The sequence below is a fragment of the Carya illinoinensis genome, chromosome 14 (genome assembly GCF_018687715.1).
Source record: "Carya illinoinensis cultivar Pawnee chromosome 14, C.illinoinensisPawnee_v1, whole genome shotgun sequence".
Taxonomy (NCBI): domain Eukaryota; kingdom Viridiplantae; phylum Streptophyta; class Magnoliopsida; order Fagales; family Juglandaceae; genus Carya; species Carya illinoinensis.
In genome coordinates, this window is record NC_056765.1 from 2,782,642 (window position 1) to 2,800,514 (window position 17,873).

Consider the following 17,873-nt stretch of genomic DNA (forward strand, 5'->3'; position numbering starts at 1 on the left):
TTCACTATTCTTTGTGGGGCCCATCCAATATATTATAAAGCTAGCTTACCTGTAAATTAAGCAATGGTCTATAAAACAACAGAACCATGTATGCATTTATCAAACATTAGCCATTCTCTGTGAATGCATTTTGCGTTTTATTTGACCAAAACAGTATGCAATAGACCGAAGAGTTTGTTAAATAATTAATAGTATTAACATTAATATGCCGGCCACGTCAAACTAGGATCTCTCCATTTTAAATAAAAAAAATATTTATTTTTAATTATTTTACTTGTTAATAAAATGTTTGTGGTTAAAATAATTTATATTTTAATTTAATTTGATATTATCAAATTTCGGAAATAAGAATATCATTTTCGCTTGTTATGCCTAGAAGTTTTTTTTCCTAATTAGGTGTACATTATTCAATGAGTTAATAGTAACGGAGAATATCTGATATCATATATTCGAATCTAAGAAAATATCTAAAAATTCAAAAATAATTTTAGAAGGAGAAAAATCTGTTGACTCTGTTTTTAAATAATATAAGCTTGGAGGAAATAATTTGGGACCCAGAATTTACAAATCCCTGGCCTAGGAAAAGAGTGACCACATTGGACGTACTGATCTTATGAACTTCATCAATGTCAATTAATTGATGATACGTGCGGAGGCATATGTACACGTGACATGCATCGTTCTCACCCCTACGATGCATTAAATTGCTGCATGTCTGGACTATGTGAAAGAGTGGATTAAATTCCTCGGCTCTGTTGTCAGCATTTAATTTCCATGTCTGATTCTAGTTGGCATCGGTGAATCGTCCATAGTTTTAGACTTTATGTCTCTTCAAAGGGAGTCCGATGTCTTCTGTCTTTAAATTATCATGAAATCTTCATTAAAAATAAAAATAAAAAATATTGAGTTACAATTTTTTTTATAATTTTAAAATAAAATAATATTTTTAAAAAAATTAATTTTAATTTAAATTTTAAAATAAATATTATTTTATTAATAAGTTATAAACAAAATATAAGTGAATTATAATACTCTATATTTGCTCATAATAAGTTAATAACTCTCTGAAATCCCATTACGGTGTGTGTGTGGTGGTCAGCTAAAATTCAGATATCTTCATGTCTAGCTAGAAAATGACAAGGTGGATCATGGATGGATAACACCGCATCATCACGATAAGGATATGATCATCCATTCGGTTTTTTGTCGAGATGTGACGATGTATACACAATTTGTTTTTTCTTATTTTTATTTTTAGAACCATATTATTTTATATCAAATTTCAATCCAAGTAAAATAAACAATGCTTTTAGCGAAGTGGCACTACCACCTGAATTCTTAAAGCAATTGTAAAAATATGATTCAATATTCTTTGTGGGGGGTCTAATAAATTATAAAGCTAGCTTACCTGTAAATTAAGCAATGGTCTATAAAACAACATAACATGCATTTGTCAAACATTAGCCATTCTCTGTGAACGGTATGCAATTCTAGACCGAAGAGTTTGTTAAATAATTAAGAGTAATGTTAAATATAATTTTAAAATGTGTAAGTTTCATTTACTCATTTAAAAAAAATAAAATTAATATTAAAAAAATAATTTTTTTTATATAATTTTAATATTTATTCACATTTCTTAAAGAGAGTGCGTGAGATGGACTCTGGGAACTAACTATGCCAAGATCCCTTTTTAAAGCCCCATAAATTGTTCAGCTTAAATTTGCCGACTTCCATTGTTTTTTCCTCTTCCATCACAGCTTGCTTTGTAACAATACTTTGTTTAATATAAATATATCGCTGCAACAACTTTGTCACTCTACCACATTAAAGACTTTACAAAGCTCATCGAACCGCACCTTCTTCTAATCCTCTTGATCTTCTATCATATCAACTTTCTAAACTTCCAAACTCATAGTCTCGTTCCAATAAAATAAGATTATAATATATGCGAAACTCACTATAAAAAAAAATGGACAATTACGACTAATTAATAGCAACGAAAAGAGAATTTTCAACCAAAATTAGTTGCTAATACTCTTTTCGTTGTTATTAATTGATCGTAAAAGCATGTTTTTCTTGTAGTAACTATAAAATACAGAATTGATTAAATTTAAATTATTTGATTGAAAAGATAGTCAATTATGTTAGAAAGGAAATGGTACTTGATACATGAAAAAGAATTATAAAAGGCTATATTATAAATTAGTTTAATGTAGTGTATTAAATTGAAAAATTCTTTCTAGTATAAAGTAAATATAATATATTTTTAATAAAATATATCAATTTATAAAATAATTATATATATATGTATTTATATAAACGTCCTTCCACTTTGTATAGTAAAAGAATACTATATAAAATAAACGGAATTGAATTTGATTCTAACGGGTTCAGGTCAAAACGAATTGACTTATTAATACACGATTTATTAACGAGTCAATTTGCTTAACACGAAATTAGACACTTTGACCCGTTTAGATTTTATTTTAAAATTATAATTTTATTATTATTAAGTTGTAACATTGATATTTTTCAGTATACTTATCTTTTTTATTATTTTATTGTTAAGATTGTAATTTTAGACCTATACTCATATTTATTTTTATATGGTTTGTAATATTCGTTTTATTATATGTTAAAATTTTAAAAATATTTATATATATTTTTTAAGATATTGTGGTTACTAATAAAAATAAATTTTATCTCATTGAGTAGCCGAAATTGCCCAAAATGTCTGGAGTGAAGTACTAAATAAAAATATTTACTAGTATTTATACTAAAGGCTAAAAAAAATCAACCTAAAAATGCAATCAAGTATAAAACACAATATATCATCTACAGGTGACACGTGTAAAAAACTATTTTCCAACTTAATATGATATTATCTCTAAAAGCATGCTACATGATACCACGTTCTTCAATCTTTGTGCCACAAAGAAAAATTCAGATTCTTTAATTTTTCAAAAATGAGAATGATACGATTTTTTTCATTGGGTTCATACGAGTTGTCTCATATAGGTGAATTATAAATATCATTAATGAGAGGCAATTCGTGTGAATCCAACGAAAAAGATAAGCGAATATATCATGAATCTAATTATTTCATTTTCTTAAAAAAAAAAATGTTGCAAATATGTGATGCAGCAAGGTTGTGTGAGATACAACCTTACATCAGAATGGATGAGAGGCCATTCTGATATCCATTCTGATGTGAGGCCTTATCAAAAAGAAAAAGACTCAAGTAGATTCCAAAAATGTAGGAGAGAGAGATAAATAAATAAAATTTTTATTCAAATTTGAGAACATAGAGAGAGATCAATAAATAAAATGTATTTTCTTATTATTCTTTAAATTAATATTGTTAGACACATTTTATTTCTATTTGTGCTAATTAAATAGTTAGTTAATAATGCAAATGAAGAAACTGAATTATTATAAAGTTAAAATATTGTTAGAATTTAATATTATTTTTGTTTTGTTATTTAAAAAAACTGAATTATTTTTTTTAGAAATTTGAAAAAATTGTAATAATTAAGTAATGATTAGATGAAAAAAGTAAAAATTTAAAATTAAAAAAAAATTATATTTGTAGTATTTAAATATTGAGATGAAATAAAATTAGATAGGAAGAGATGAAAGCATATATCTATCCAAACCAGGCCTTGTAGTAACTATAGTGTGACATGGTAAACAGAATTTTGAAAAGGTTTTACTTTTTATATATATAAATATATATATATATATATATTATTCTTATTAAATTAATTAAGTTATTCTACTTATAATCATTCTACCACATATTTGTTAAGATAAAAAAAGAAATTAATATAAATATATTATATATAAATGATGAGTAAAATTATTCCAGCTTGAAATTGTATCATGGTTTTCTAATATGAAGACCGGGACTCTTTTCCGGTTTTACAATTACCTTCATTCCTAGATTGTTCTTCACGGGGTTTTACACAACTCGAGTAATAAAATAATTGTAAAAATACAAATCATTATGTTTGATGAGATATAATAAATTCTAAATTTGGTTATAGCCTGCGGTAAGGCCCTTCGAAGAATCTAAGTGAACCTGCAATTTTGTTGTCAAACACCAACGGTCCATCTTTTTTGGCACATATTTATAATTTTTTTTAATGCTTCAAACTTTATATGCTCTCATGTGGTTAACAAATCCTCACTCACACTTCTATACCAAAAAAACAAAAACAATTTGTAAAATCTGAGACTATAATATACTGAATTGATTAAATTTAAATTCTTTGCTTCAAAAAATAGTCAATCATATTAAAAAGAAAATACTTGAGACGTGAAAAAGAATTATAAAATATTATGTTATAAATTAGTTTGCCGCAATGTATTAAATTATAAAATTATTTTTAATATAAATAAACACAATATATCTTATTATATATTTTTAATTTTTATAGACCTTGTACCACTTCACTTCACGATTAAGAATTAGTTGTAATTGTATATCTTCTTTTAAGAAATAGATACCATAAATGCACATATTATAACTAAAATAATATTTTTTTTGAAATTAAATGTTAAAAATAAAAGTAATGTTACATACAGTCATTTTTGTGTACTCCCTGCACACTTCACTGATATGATCGGTTGGATTAATTTTTTTTAATATACAACTAATTATATCACTAGAATACATAAAGAAATTTATAAAAATGATTGTATATAGAATTTTTTTTTAAAATAAAAATAAATATGTTTAGAAAATAATAGTTTATTAAATAGTTATGTAATAGTAATGTTTATAATATTTGTTGCTACAGTTGAAGATTCTTGGGCTTGTTTCACCATCAATTTGCATGCGAAGATCAGGACGTCATTATGACATCATCCTCAAAACCTCATTCATGATCGATCAGTACATTGAGCCTGTGTGGCTTAATACTCTCCTATGAAAATATATAAATCATCTCATTCATGATCGATCGCCAACAATCAACATTGTGTGGCTTATACCCTCCAGTAAATCAAATCGACGTCGTACACAATCTCATTTAATTTGCGAAGGAGATGTGGTTAGAATGACATCACCCTGAAAACCTCATTCATTGTGTGGATGATACTGATCTCCTGTAAAGCAAATTGTATGAACCTGGATCCGTATTAAATGTGATCTTTATTTTCCCAGCTCTAAACAATGATAGCAGCAATGACGAGAAGATAGTTGTATTTGAACTCACCATCCACCGTGATGGCGTGATCCGAGAGAGTCCATAAACAAACGAGTGCTTTTCAGGAATTGTAAGAAAGACAAGAGCCATGGGTATAAAATAAGAGAAATCATATTTGTAGTTACGTTTGTATAAGTATTATATAATTTTTTTAAAAAAAATAAATTTATATAAGATTTATATAAAAAAAATTAATTTTTTAATAATAAATTCTATTTTTTAAAAATAATTACATAATATTTATATACTATACAATTATATATAAAATTACTCATAAAAATTATGTAATATATAGTAATATTTGTTGCTACAGTTGCCCACAGGCTGATTGAAGTGTCTTGGCTCTTGGGCCTCTTTCAGCGTCAATGAACATGAACCACTCAATGAGGTCGTACACAATCATTTATATCTCATTTGTTTTTAAATATGAGGTAAAAACCTTTTAAAATATATTGAAATAAAATAAGTTAAAATAAAATATTTATTTTTAAAAATAAAACGAGATTAATTTGATTTTATTATAATTATTAATATAATAAGACCCACAAATACTTACAATATTTTGTATAATATTTTATTTATTTATTTACTAATGTTGTAATTTCTTTTTCTGCTTTCATTTTTTAACTATTTGGTCATTTTTTTTCTACTTCTTTTATTTATTTATTTATTAATAGATTTATTTTTTTTTGTTATTTTTATTTTTTATTTTTTACTGAAAAAAATATTTGATCTTTTTTATTTTATTTTTTTGACTGCTTCCTTTACTTATTTAGAATGACATCACCTTGAAAACCTCGTTCTTGATCGATCGATACACTCTGTGGTTTGCTATAAATCAATTGGAAAATGATAGCCGCTGGGAGCTCGATCCGTTCTCTCTTTTTCTTAATTTTTTTTGTTTTTTTTTATTTAGTGATTTAAAAATCATCTTTTAATAAGATTATAAATTTTTTTCTGTTTTTTAAAATATTTAAAAACATTTAAAAAATAATGTAAAATAATAAAAAATAAAAAAACTCAAAATATAAAAGCGGGAGCTCCAGCTGGATCCCAGCATGCACCACCCAAATCAAATAATCTCAACCACCGTAATATGATCTTCATTTTCCCAATTGAAGAATTCGTTATATAATTGCTTGTTTACACGACCATTAGCCGGCCTATATATATATACATATATATATATCTATATATGAGAGGGAAGAAGGGAACGGAGAATACCTACATAATTAGCAAGGCCATAAAAGATAGGGTACGTTGGTGGAGTAAGAGCTGCGAGACTTCCGGTACGTAGTACGCACTTACTTTCAAGCATATATATTTCTTGAAGCCAAAATTTGTAAATTCCTTATATTAATCTTCCATTGTTTTCAGTACTATGTTATGCAATATTTGTGAAATATTCGGATAAGAAAGGTAGCTAGCTATTAATTTGAACCTCTAATTACTAACAGACGCTTCGCACAACTTGATTTGTATACGAGTTATCAAAATAGTGGAAATATTCATTGATGTAGCTAGCTAGCGATATCTTAAATCATCAAATATTAAAGTAGCAAGGTTACTACTGCTAAACAAAAACAGCAAAGCCTCTGGACCCATAGAGTTCTATATTAATTTGTATCTTCACTTTTTTTTTGAGAATTCAAACTCAAATCTGAATAAGCTGATTATTCGTTTTAAAACAAATGATCCTTAATAATATATAGATCATATTTGAAGGGATATATAAGATGTCAAAACTCATGATATATGTTGCTATCTTCTTTATTGTCGCTAGTGAAAGGAACTTGAGGAATGGAACGGACATTCATCTACCCCGCAATACACCCAGCCGATCATAAGCTGCCCAATGACGAAAAAAAGCTACTTGAATGCAAAGGGCTGCTCATTGACATTGCCAATCCTTCCATTAAAGAAAAAAGACACTTTGAATGCAAAGAGCTGATCATTGACATTCCATGGGAGGCATCTCGTTGTCCTGATCAATACTGTATCTACAGGGTTCCCAAGAGACTTCGTGAGGTCAATAATATGGCGTACACCCCTCGGGTGGTTTCTATCGGCCCTTTTCATCACCGTAGTGAAGAGTTGAAGGACATGGACATACAAAAACTCCTAATTTTGAAGAATTTCTGTAATGGTACTTGGAAGAGCATCGAGGATCTTAAACGCATCATCGAGCGTAGAGAAGAGGAAATCCGCAGCTACTATTCAGAGACCATTCTACTTAGCAGTGAAGGTTTTCTAAACATGATTCTATTGGATGCTATCTTTATACTTGAGCTCTTCTACAGGAAATATGAAATATTAATGGCTGATGAAAAAGATTCTGGAAGCTCAAAGGCTCAGTATCAAATAGATTATATATTAAGCCGACCGTGCATGGAACTCGGCATACTGCATGACCTGCTTCTACTTGAGAATCAGCTTCCGTTCTTTGTTCTTGAGGACTTATACCAATTAGGGTATCCCAAACCTGAAAAAAGGGCTCTTATTGATCTCTGTTGTGGCTTTTTTTGTGATCTCTATAGATATATTGTGCCCTATAAATATATTGAGCCCAAGAACGATGAAGTAGATCATATTGAGCCCAAGAAGGATGAAGTAGATCACATTGATGATAAAAGGACACATTTCAAATATTTGGTGAGACGTTTGAACGACATTTCACTCAAGTCCAATCAAGTAAAGCATCTCACAGATTTGGTGAGATACTTTTTCCGTCCACCTAAAATAGAAGGGCGAAAAGAACATCATGTACACCTACACGGTACTGCAACAAAGCTTGACGAGGTAGGGTTGAAATTCAAAAAGTCAAATTCAAAAAGAGATTTACTTCAAATACAATTTCCGGATAATGAATGCTTAGAAAGGTTCCCGTGCTTCAATCTCTCATGGCTCTTGTCTTGCTTACCCTGCCTGAAAAGCATTGATTGCTTGGAACGCTCTGTGCAACGTCGCTTGGAAGTCCCACCCCTTCTGTTAGACGACAAAACCGAAGGTCTTTTCCGAAATCAGATGGCCTTGGAGCAGTGCCATTATCCATCTAAAACTTACATTTGCGATTACATTGTGCTGTTGGATGATCTTATCACAACTAAAGAAGATGTAAGGTTGCTTGTTGAAAAGGAGATCATTGTTAACGAGTTAGGTTCCAGCGCTGCAGTGACGAAACTGATTAACAACCTCGCCCTGGAGATTGAAGAAAGTGGAACCCATTACGCCAAGCTCTGTGAAGATCTTAATACGTATTACAAGAGCCCTTGGAATCGTCTGATCGGAATCTTGACTAAGACGTATTTCTCAGACTTTTTTAAAGGCACTGCTACTTTTGTTGGAATTATTCTTCTGGGTTTCACTTTGTGGAATTTCCAAAGGCTCATTACATTGAGTGCTAGAAAGTACTAGATTTGCAGCATCTGTGCATATATGGTACATAGTGTTTGTTGGAGTGCTGGCTCATTCATAGGATTTTCTAAATATTTTTATTCTAGAAGTTTATGACTTTGTTAATGTAGCATCGATTAGTGGAGAGAGTCTATCGGTCTATCTGTATTGATGCAGCAAATTAAGTTCTACGCTCTGTAACTATTACTAGCAAATTAAATAAAGCCAGATGCTGCTGCATGGCATTGAATGTATGTAGAATTGTCTTAAAGAGTCCAATTTTTCTACCAGCGAAAAAAGTATTAAATTGGTATTTTCCAACTTAGAAATTTACTTACATGCAGGATGAAGTTAAAACTTAAAAAACTGATGCTGTTCATTTTAGATTATTTGTAGTGTAAATGTACATGAGCCCAACAGCAAAATGAAGTGTTTGTTAAATTGTTATTGATTAAAATACATAATATTTTAATTTAATTGGAGATTATAATCAAATTCCGGATGAAGTAAAAATATCATTTTCGCTCTCTAATTATGCCTAGAAGTTTTTTTGTCATAATTAAGAGTACATAATTCAATAATTAATAGCAATAGAGCATATAATTATACACTCAGCTGATTAAAGATGAACGTGCTTATGAATAGTACTGTCCGGTAGCCATTTTATGAGGACTATAGGCACCTTTGGATAATGAGATGAAACTAAAATTTTGTAAATAATAATAAAATTGTTTGAATTAAGATATTTGATTTTTTTTTTTTTGAAACAATCAATTAAGATATTTGATTTGATTTTGAGAAATGAGAGAGAAAATATTGAATGTAATTTTTTATTATCTTTGTTTAGAAATTTGAAAAAATTATATTATTTTTTGTGTTCTGTTTAGAATTTTGAAAAAATTTGTAATTATTAGATGAAAATTTCAATTTAAAATTGAAAATTATTTTATGTTTGAATGATGTTTGAGAAATAAATTATTAAAAAATTTTGAAATGAGATTCTCAAACATAGCCCTTAATATTTTGTTTACGAGCAACTTTGTTTTTATTGTTCAATAATCAAGATTTATTAGCCTTTTGTATGATTTCTATATTTGGCTAAATTGGACCTAGATCTGCCCAAAACATAAAAAGAGAAAGGCTTTGACAAAACAAAAAAAAATCTACTATAAAAAATTCCGACTCTAATTCTGACACTAATATTTCAAATAGTTGAGTTTTTATACAATTTAAATTATAAAATAATTGTAAAAATATGATTCGTTATTTTTAATGGGATCTAATAAATATAACAAAAGGTAATGGCCTTCAAAGGAATGGAACCAAGGTTATCCATTTGTGAAGATAATTGATTGGTACGAGTTTTCCACAAAAAGTAGTGTGAACGTGCAATTTTTTGTCAAACATTATCCATTTGACAAACGTTAATGTTCCATCGGCCGAGCGATCAAGTGACAAACGTTAATGTTGTCGTGGAAGATTTCGAAAGCGATAAAGAAGAGGATGCTGTGATTTGCAGGAATAGCTTTGCAATACTATCAGAAGAAGAAACAGAAATAGTTAGGGAAACACAAAAAGATTACCGATCAGATCCGGGGACAAGACCAACAAGTGAGAAAGGACCACAAAATTCAGATGACACTCTGGTGAGGAAATCTAGAAGGGCCAAAGCCCAACCAAAAAAACTGAATTTATGATTGAAAAAATGCTAGTGTGGAACATTAGGGGGTTGGGCACATCGAAAAGAAGACTAAGGAGTTTATTGAGGAAATATGAGGTTTCGGTATTGGTTGTATCAGAGCCTTTCCAGGAGGACTCAAAGTTACAGAAGTGGGCGGCAAGTTTACAGTTCTCCAACTATTGCTCTAACTTAAAAGAAGGAGGAAAGATATGGGTTGTTTGGAAGGATGAAATAAACATGGATTTTTTAGAAATCAACAAGCAGTCGATGACGGCAATAGTTGTGGACCCGGGGGGTAAGTTGCGGATTACCTTTGTATACGCAAAGTGCTCCCAAGCTGAGCGTAGAGATCTTTGGGACAATCTGAAAGTGATGCCTGGATGGTGTTGGGGGATTTTAACATAATTCGTTATGACATGGAAAGAGTGGGGGGCAGACCTAGACCCGCTTCGGCAATGGAGGAATTTAACGAGTGCATTAATAGCTGCGGTCTAATGGATCTACCATTAGATGGGAAGCAACTATCTTGGTGTAATGGGCAGCAAGGCTTAGCAAGAAGCTGGGCAAAGCTTGACAGGGTTCTAATAAACACTCAGTTTGGGCATGAGCATGGGCAAACCACGGCAAGGTTGCTTAGTAGAAAAACCTCGGACCATTCTCCTATTTTTTTAAGCTTTACTAAGGTAGACGAAAGGTATGGACCAGCGCCGTTTCGATTTCAGAATATGTGGACATCACATGACAGTTTCTTAGAAATGGTACGGATTTCATGGAACGAGCCGATAAGGTGGGAGCCAGGTTTGCTGAATCTGGCCGGGAAACTAAAAAGGCTTAAACAGAAAATGAGGCAGTGGAATAGAGAGACTTTTGGCCGAGTTGATGCAATAATCAAAGAACTGGAGGAGAGGGAAGAAATCTACGAGGAGATCCTCCAAGAAAACTACTCGGAGGATATTGAGCAAGACCTCCTTATCACCAAGGCAGAACTGGATATTTGGTACAAAAGAGAGGACATGAGACTAGCCCAACAAGCAAAAAAAATCTGGTTAGAGAAGGGCGATAAGAACACTAAATTTTTTCATGCTACATTGGCTCAACGTAGAAGGAATGCATGTATTAAAAGCATGAACCTACCAGACGGAACAGTTTTGGGATCGATGGAACTAGTACATGAGGGGGCGGTCAAGTATTTTGAGGATTTCCTTACGATAGAAGAGGATGTTGCAACACCATGCTTGGAGGAACTGATCCAACCTGCTGTGTCGGAAAACATAGTACAAAGCCTGAGAACAGAACCAACTGAGAAGGAGATTTATCAGGCTTTTGCATCCATAAAGGCAGATAGCAGCCCGGGACCCGATGGCTTCGGATCCGCTTTCTACGTATCAAGCTGGAGCATTATCAAGGAAGATGTTATGGCTGCTGTAAGAGAGTTTTACTCGGGTCAAACTCTCCCAAGATATTACTCTTCTTCCTTTCTAGTGCTTATTCCAAAAATTAAAAATCCTCAGAGTTACGATAGCTTCCGCCCCATAAGCTTATGTAACGTGATTTATAAAGTTTTTTCGAAAACTTTAGTGGATAAACTATCCTTGATACTTGATGATGCTATTGCGCCAGAACAAGGGGCTTTTGTGAAAGGAAGAAATATCTTGGAAAACATCACCCTCACCCAAGAGATGGTAAAGCTGCTACACCGTAAGAATAGAGGAGGAAACATTTTGATGAAGATAGACATGAGCAAGGCGTATGACAGGGTAAACTGGAAATTTCTGGACCACACTCTTAGAGCTTTTGGTTTGCCGGACTTCTTTTGTAGGTTGATAAAAAATTGTGTAACATCGACGTGGTTCTCTATCATGATGCACGGCACCTATAAAGGGTTTTTCAAGGCAAAAAGGGGGCTGCGACAAGGGGACCCTATTTCTCCTATTTTGTTTATCATCATGGAAGAGGTCTTCTCAAGATTGCTCAAGAGGAAGGCTTTGGAGAAGAGGATCTTAACTTTTTCTCAGCCTAGCGGAACCCCTCCTATCTCACACTTATTATTTGCTGATGACATAATGGTTTTTGCCAATGCTAGTAGGGGATCTATCTGGTGCCTAATGGAGGTGGTAAAGACTTATGAACTGTGGTCTGGTCAGAAGGTTAATCTTGAAAAATCAGCAGTATACTTCTCTAAGCAACTGAAAAGAAGAAGGAGGGGAGAGATCTTGATGGAAACGGGTGTTAAGGAGGGACATTTTCCTTTCCAGTATTTGGGGGTCCCAATAGTGGAGGGTAAACTGAAGGCTAGAAACTTTGACACATTGATTTTGAACATTGAGAGGAAACTTTCAGGTTGGAAAAGCAGATTATTATCACAAGGGGGAAGAATGATTCTTATGAGACATGTACTATCTAGCATGCCTGTCTATTTACTCTCAGCAATACATATGCCAAAACTAGTGATCCGAAAGGTGCATAGTCTCTTTGCAAATTTTTTCTGGGGTGAACAAGGGGGTAAGAGCAAAAGAAAGTGGAGGTCGTGGAGGAAGCTTTGCGCCCCAGAGGAAGAGGGTGGTATAGGTATGCGAGACGTTGCTGAGGTCCAAAAATCTCTCTTCATGAAATTCGGATGGAATATTCTAACTCAAAAATCACTTTGGGCAAATTTTTTCAGAGCCAAATATTTGAAAAATGGACACATAGAAAGGAGACCAGAAAGCAAGCTGGTATCTAATTTCTGGAAAAAAGTTAAGGAAGGAATTAAAGAAGTTCTGGCTAAATCAAGTTGGAAAGTACGGGAAGGAAACATCTCTCTTTGGTTTGATAATTTCCTCCCAGGGGGTCCTATCTCGGAAATGATATCACAAGTGGAAGAGCCAAACACAAGACTAAAGGACCTGCTAGACAAAAACAGATGGGAAGACGAGAGAATACAAAGACTGATGGATAGACAGACGGCAAATGAAGTAATACAGCTTGTAGGAAAATTAAAAGATGAAAAGGACGTGCTAGTGTGGTTACCAGAGAAGAGTGGAACCTTCTCCACAAAATCAGCTTGGAACGAAGTGAGATTAAAGCACCCGAAATTCGAATGGGCAAAATGGGTCTGGCATAAATTTCTCCCCAAAAAGATAGCTATATGTGTGTGGAGGGCAGCTTTTAACTGCCTAAGTGTTGATGAACAAACACGCAATATTGGAATTCCTATTGCGTCGGCATGTAACTGCTGCAAAGAAAGGCAAAATGAAGACTTGGAACACCTGCTAAGCAAAGGGGAACTAGCAGTAAGTATCTGGAAAAGGGCATCAGCTGAGATGGGAGTCCCTTTCCGGACACAACAGAACTGGAAAGAGAGAGTTCAGATCTGGTTTAACAGGGCCTCACGCAAAACTCAGCTTGGTTTCCTGCTGGGATTAATGCCATGTGTAATAATCTGGAAAATATGGAGCTGGCGCTGTGCAGCAAGAATGGAGGGGTTTTATAAAAACATCATGGAGGTATGGGGAGATATTAAATTCTGGTTAGGGTCCATAGCCAATACAATCATCAAAGCCCGGAAATTAACCAGCTGGGATAATAAAATGATCAGAAACTTAGGTATTCATACAGTGATAGTGAAGAAGAAACAGGTGAAGATTATCAAGTGGAGGAGGCCGAATGCTGGTAGACTAAAGCTAAACGTGGATGGTAGCAGCCTCGGCAACCCAGGACTAGCTGGAGGGGGTGGTATTCTGAGGGATAGTGGGGGAAAAATAGTTTATGGTTTTTCAAAACATTTTGGAAATGCCTCAAGCGTGGAAGCTGAACTAAGAGCTTTACTGGAAGGGGTAAAACTATGTCAAAATCTGGGATACACAGCTATAGACATTGAGTGTGACTCTATAATTCTTGTGAACTGGACACGGAAGCAAAAATGCACAGCTTGGTACCTTTGGGATTACTGGGAAGAACTGCAGGCTGTTTTACAGCACTTTGACTTCACAATATCACACTCCTATAGAGAAGGCAACCAAGTGGCAGATTCTTTGGCTAGAAGGGGTGCCTTGGGTGAGTCATCTTTATTCTCAGAATGGAAGCAACTCCCAAGGATAACGAGAGGGCTGGCGAGACTTGAATCTATGGGGACTGCTTGTTTTAGATGCACATGATAGTGTATATTTTGTGTTAGCTTTTGTAAAGTCTTTCTCTTCTGTAAAGGCTGCTTTTGTGTAAAGGTTTTCCTCCGCTTAAAGTGAGGGTATATATATAGTTGGTGGAGGTTCCGTCCTCCTTTTAATCAAAAAAAAAAAAAAAAAATGACCCAGTCATTTATGTTAAAAAAAAAAAAAAAAAAAAAAGTGGCCAAGCGTCGAAGCATGCGAAATATCCCCAATAACTCCTCATATTATTAATGCAAAGTAAACGTCTCGATCAGTCGGGGAAACCTGAAAAACTAGTCAATTATATTAAAAAAAATCTATTATATATGGTACGAGTTTTCCACAAAAAGTAGTGTGAACGTGCAATTTTTTGTCAAACATTATCCATTTGACTGACACAAACGTTAATGTTCCATCGACCGAGCGATCAAGTGGCTAAGCGTCGAAGCATGCGAAATATCCCGAATAACTCCTCATATTATTAATGCAAAGTAAACGTCTCGATCAGTCGGGGAAACCTGAAAAACTAGTCAAGTTATGTGGGGGGAGACCTGAAAAACTTCAATTATATTAAAAAAAATCTATTATATATGACAATAATCTAAAAAAATTATATTTTAAATTAATTTGATGTAATATGTTAAATTATAAATTTTTTTAATATAAATAAATATGACATATTTTATTAAAACATATTAATTTTTAAAATAAGTATATATATTTTATAAACCTACCGCTTCACCACAGGATTAAGAATTGTGTTTAGCACGGGATCGTTAGCGAGTGATTTCTATTTGTGCTAATTAAATAAATAGTTGATAATGCAAATTATAGTTAAAGAAACTTTATAAAAACTAATATCTTATTATATAATTTTGCAAAATCTGTACATTTATTGTATCTCAAACAATAATATGTTTAAAGTCACTACAAGAAATTTGGCCTTTTGCAACGCTAAAAAACGTTGCAAATGATACATAAAAACGCTGTAATATCTCAATTGCAGCATTTTTTAGTTCCTTACACGTTCGACGATATAATCCTTTCTTTTTTGATCAATTGCAATGATATCATAAAAACGTTGCAATTGATATCAATTGTAACGTTTTTTTTTTCGTTGCAAATTCTATTGCAACACGTTGGAAATGAGTTATAAAATTCGTACTAGAAACCAATGTTTTGAATACCGTACCAGATGGCGTACCGGTCAAGGCACTGGAACGAAATATTTCGGTACCGGTACCGTTTCGTGTACCGTTTAGGGATAGTCGATATATAAATAAATTATATATATAAATATATATATAAATTATATTTCAAAATAATAATCTATATATGAATAAATTATACATGAATACACATGTATATATAAATTATAAATAGTTTAATATGAATTGGGGTAAAAAAATAAGATTATAACTTAAAAAAATGAAAAAAAAAAAATGAAGGCCGAATTACCGAAATACCGGCCGGAACATGGCCGAAATACAGGCCGGTACGGCCGGTATTTCAACCGGTAGGAAACAGGTACCTGGTGACCGGTACGGAATGTACCGGCCTGGTGACCGGTACGGAATGTACCAGCCGTAACGGTCGGTACGGTACGGTACCAAAAACACTGCTAGAAACGCTACTTTTAAGCAATTCCAACTATTTTAATCCTTGCAAAAGCTCAAAATAGCGCTGTAAAAGCCCCATATCAGAAGCAACGTTTGCCTCATTCGTTGTATTTAATACTTTTTACAAGGATTAAAATCGTTACAAAAGGTTAAAAAGCGCTGCAAATACCCTATATCAAAAGCAACGCTTGCTTCTTTCGTTATATTTAGTATTTTTTGCAAGGACTAAAATCGTTGTAAAAGATCAAAAAGCGATGTAAATACCCCATATCAGAAGCAACGCTTACTTCCTTTGTTGTATTTAATATTTTTTACAAGGATTAAAATCGCTGCAAAAGGTCAAAAAGCTCTATAAATACCCTACATAAGAAGCAGCGTTTGCTTCTTTTGTTGCATTTAATCTTTTTTCCCAGGATTAAAATTGCTGGAATAGATGAATTGCGACGAGTTTTGAACGATTTGCAACAATTAAAAATCGCTGGAAATACCCAATTACAAAATTAAAAAAAAAAATACTACTGAAATTGTAGTAGTTTTTTTACACTTACATATAATCTGCAAGACATTCATACATTCATCCAAATCCACTTGCACACTGTTTAAACTAACAACTGTTCATTCCTTACAAGTCAAATGGAGCTCTTACATGAATCATATGTTTAGTACATTCAGTATACAACAAACAAAAATATGTTCAGTACATATTTCTGCAGCATAAACATCAAGTCGAGCCTAAGTGCACTTCATCACTTTCAACTAAAGTAATTGCTCCCATATTCAAGAAAAGATGCTAGGTAGTAATAGGGTCTATGCTCTTGGCAAGGGTAAGTGGAATATAGCTTCAAGATCACTGCAGACAGTTGCAATATCAGCAACTCTCTAAATATATTTCAACGGATTATGAGAGACTAAAAATAGAAACAAAGGCATACCTGCATATGAGTTTTCTGGAAAGACACAACACCAACAGATTAGTAGAACAAAAAACCTGGAAAGTGAAGAGCATGAAGTTATACAGACGGGAAAGCCTAATTGTAGGTGAAGAATGCATGAAAACCTACTTTCCATAGTAGTTATAACACATCAGCATCAATCTAATTTACTGATCTCAAAGTAGAACTCCATTCAAGTAAAGTACAACTTTTTAATAAAACCTCTTTTTCATAAAATTCTGGAAAACATGTGTATTGTTAACACTAGAAGCTTATCAATAACTATCCAAACCAAAACTCCTATGCAAATTTACAAACAATTTACTTAGATATTTATTTAGGTCTCCATTGCTTTCAAACTACACTTTTATGATCAAGGTAGAGATAATTATCCATAAGACTTGCAGCCACCAATCTAAATATCTATAGATTAAGCAAAATTAGAAATGAGCATGATTTATGGGTAGACATAGCATAAACATAGATGGAGATAATTCTTGATAAACCATAAAATTCTAATGAAATCCTTAGTTGTTATTTTAGCTATTAGCTTGAGTAGAAGGTAAAAAAAATATATACTGATCTCTACTAGTTTAACACATAAAAATAGACGCCTAAACATAATTGAAAAGTGATTCAAATAGAGGAAGAATTATTGTTAAAACTATAGCAGAACTTTTTGTAGAAACTGTTGGCATGGAACAGTTAGCTATTTTCAGTTACAAAACTTCTTTTATTTCTTTTACCTCCATATGATGTCCATGTCGTGCTCGAGTACTAGGATGCATGATCTTTGTACTTTTTTGTTAAGTTCTCTTAGTATGAAATAAATAAAAAATAAAAATTCTTACAAACTTAAACCTGTATTCACATACACTGCCAATATACAATATTTTTTGTCCAAATACAAG

General features: G+C 32.5%; 3 protein-coding genes across 3 annotated transcripts in view; all 3 read left to right on the forward strand.

Annotated features, from left to right (window-relative positions):
• The window catches only part of LOC122294151 (UPF0481 protein At3g47200-like), a 97,418-nt gene that overhangs the window by 40,050 nt on the left and 39,495 nt on the right, over positions 1-17,873 (forward strand). The gene's annotated exons all lie outside the window — the stretch shown is intronic.
• Positions 6,349-8,854, forward strand: LOC122294152 (UPF0481 protein At3g47200-like). Its single transcript, XM_043102650.1, has 2 exons — positions 6,349-6,499; positions 6,994-8,854. Exon 2 carries the CDS (start codon positions 7,011-7,013, stop codon positions 8,622-8,624), a length of 1,614 nt encoding a protein of 537 aa, XP_042958584.1. The 5' UTR covers positions 6,349-6,499; positions 6,994-7,010; the 3' UTR covers positions 8,625-8,854.
• LOC122294687 lies at positions 10,740-14,420 on the forward strand. Its single transcript, XM_043103607.1, has one exon. It carries the CDS (start codon positions 10,740-10,742, stop codon positions 14,418-14,420), a length of 3,681 nt encoding a protein of 1,226 aa, XP_042959541.1.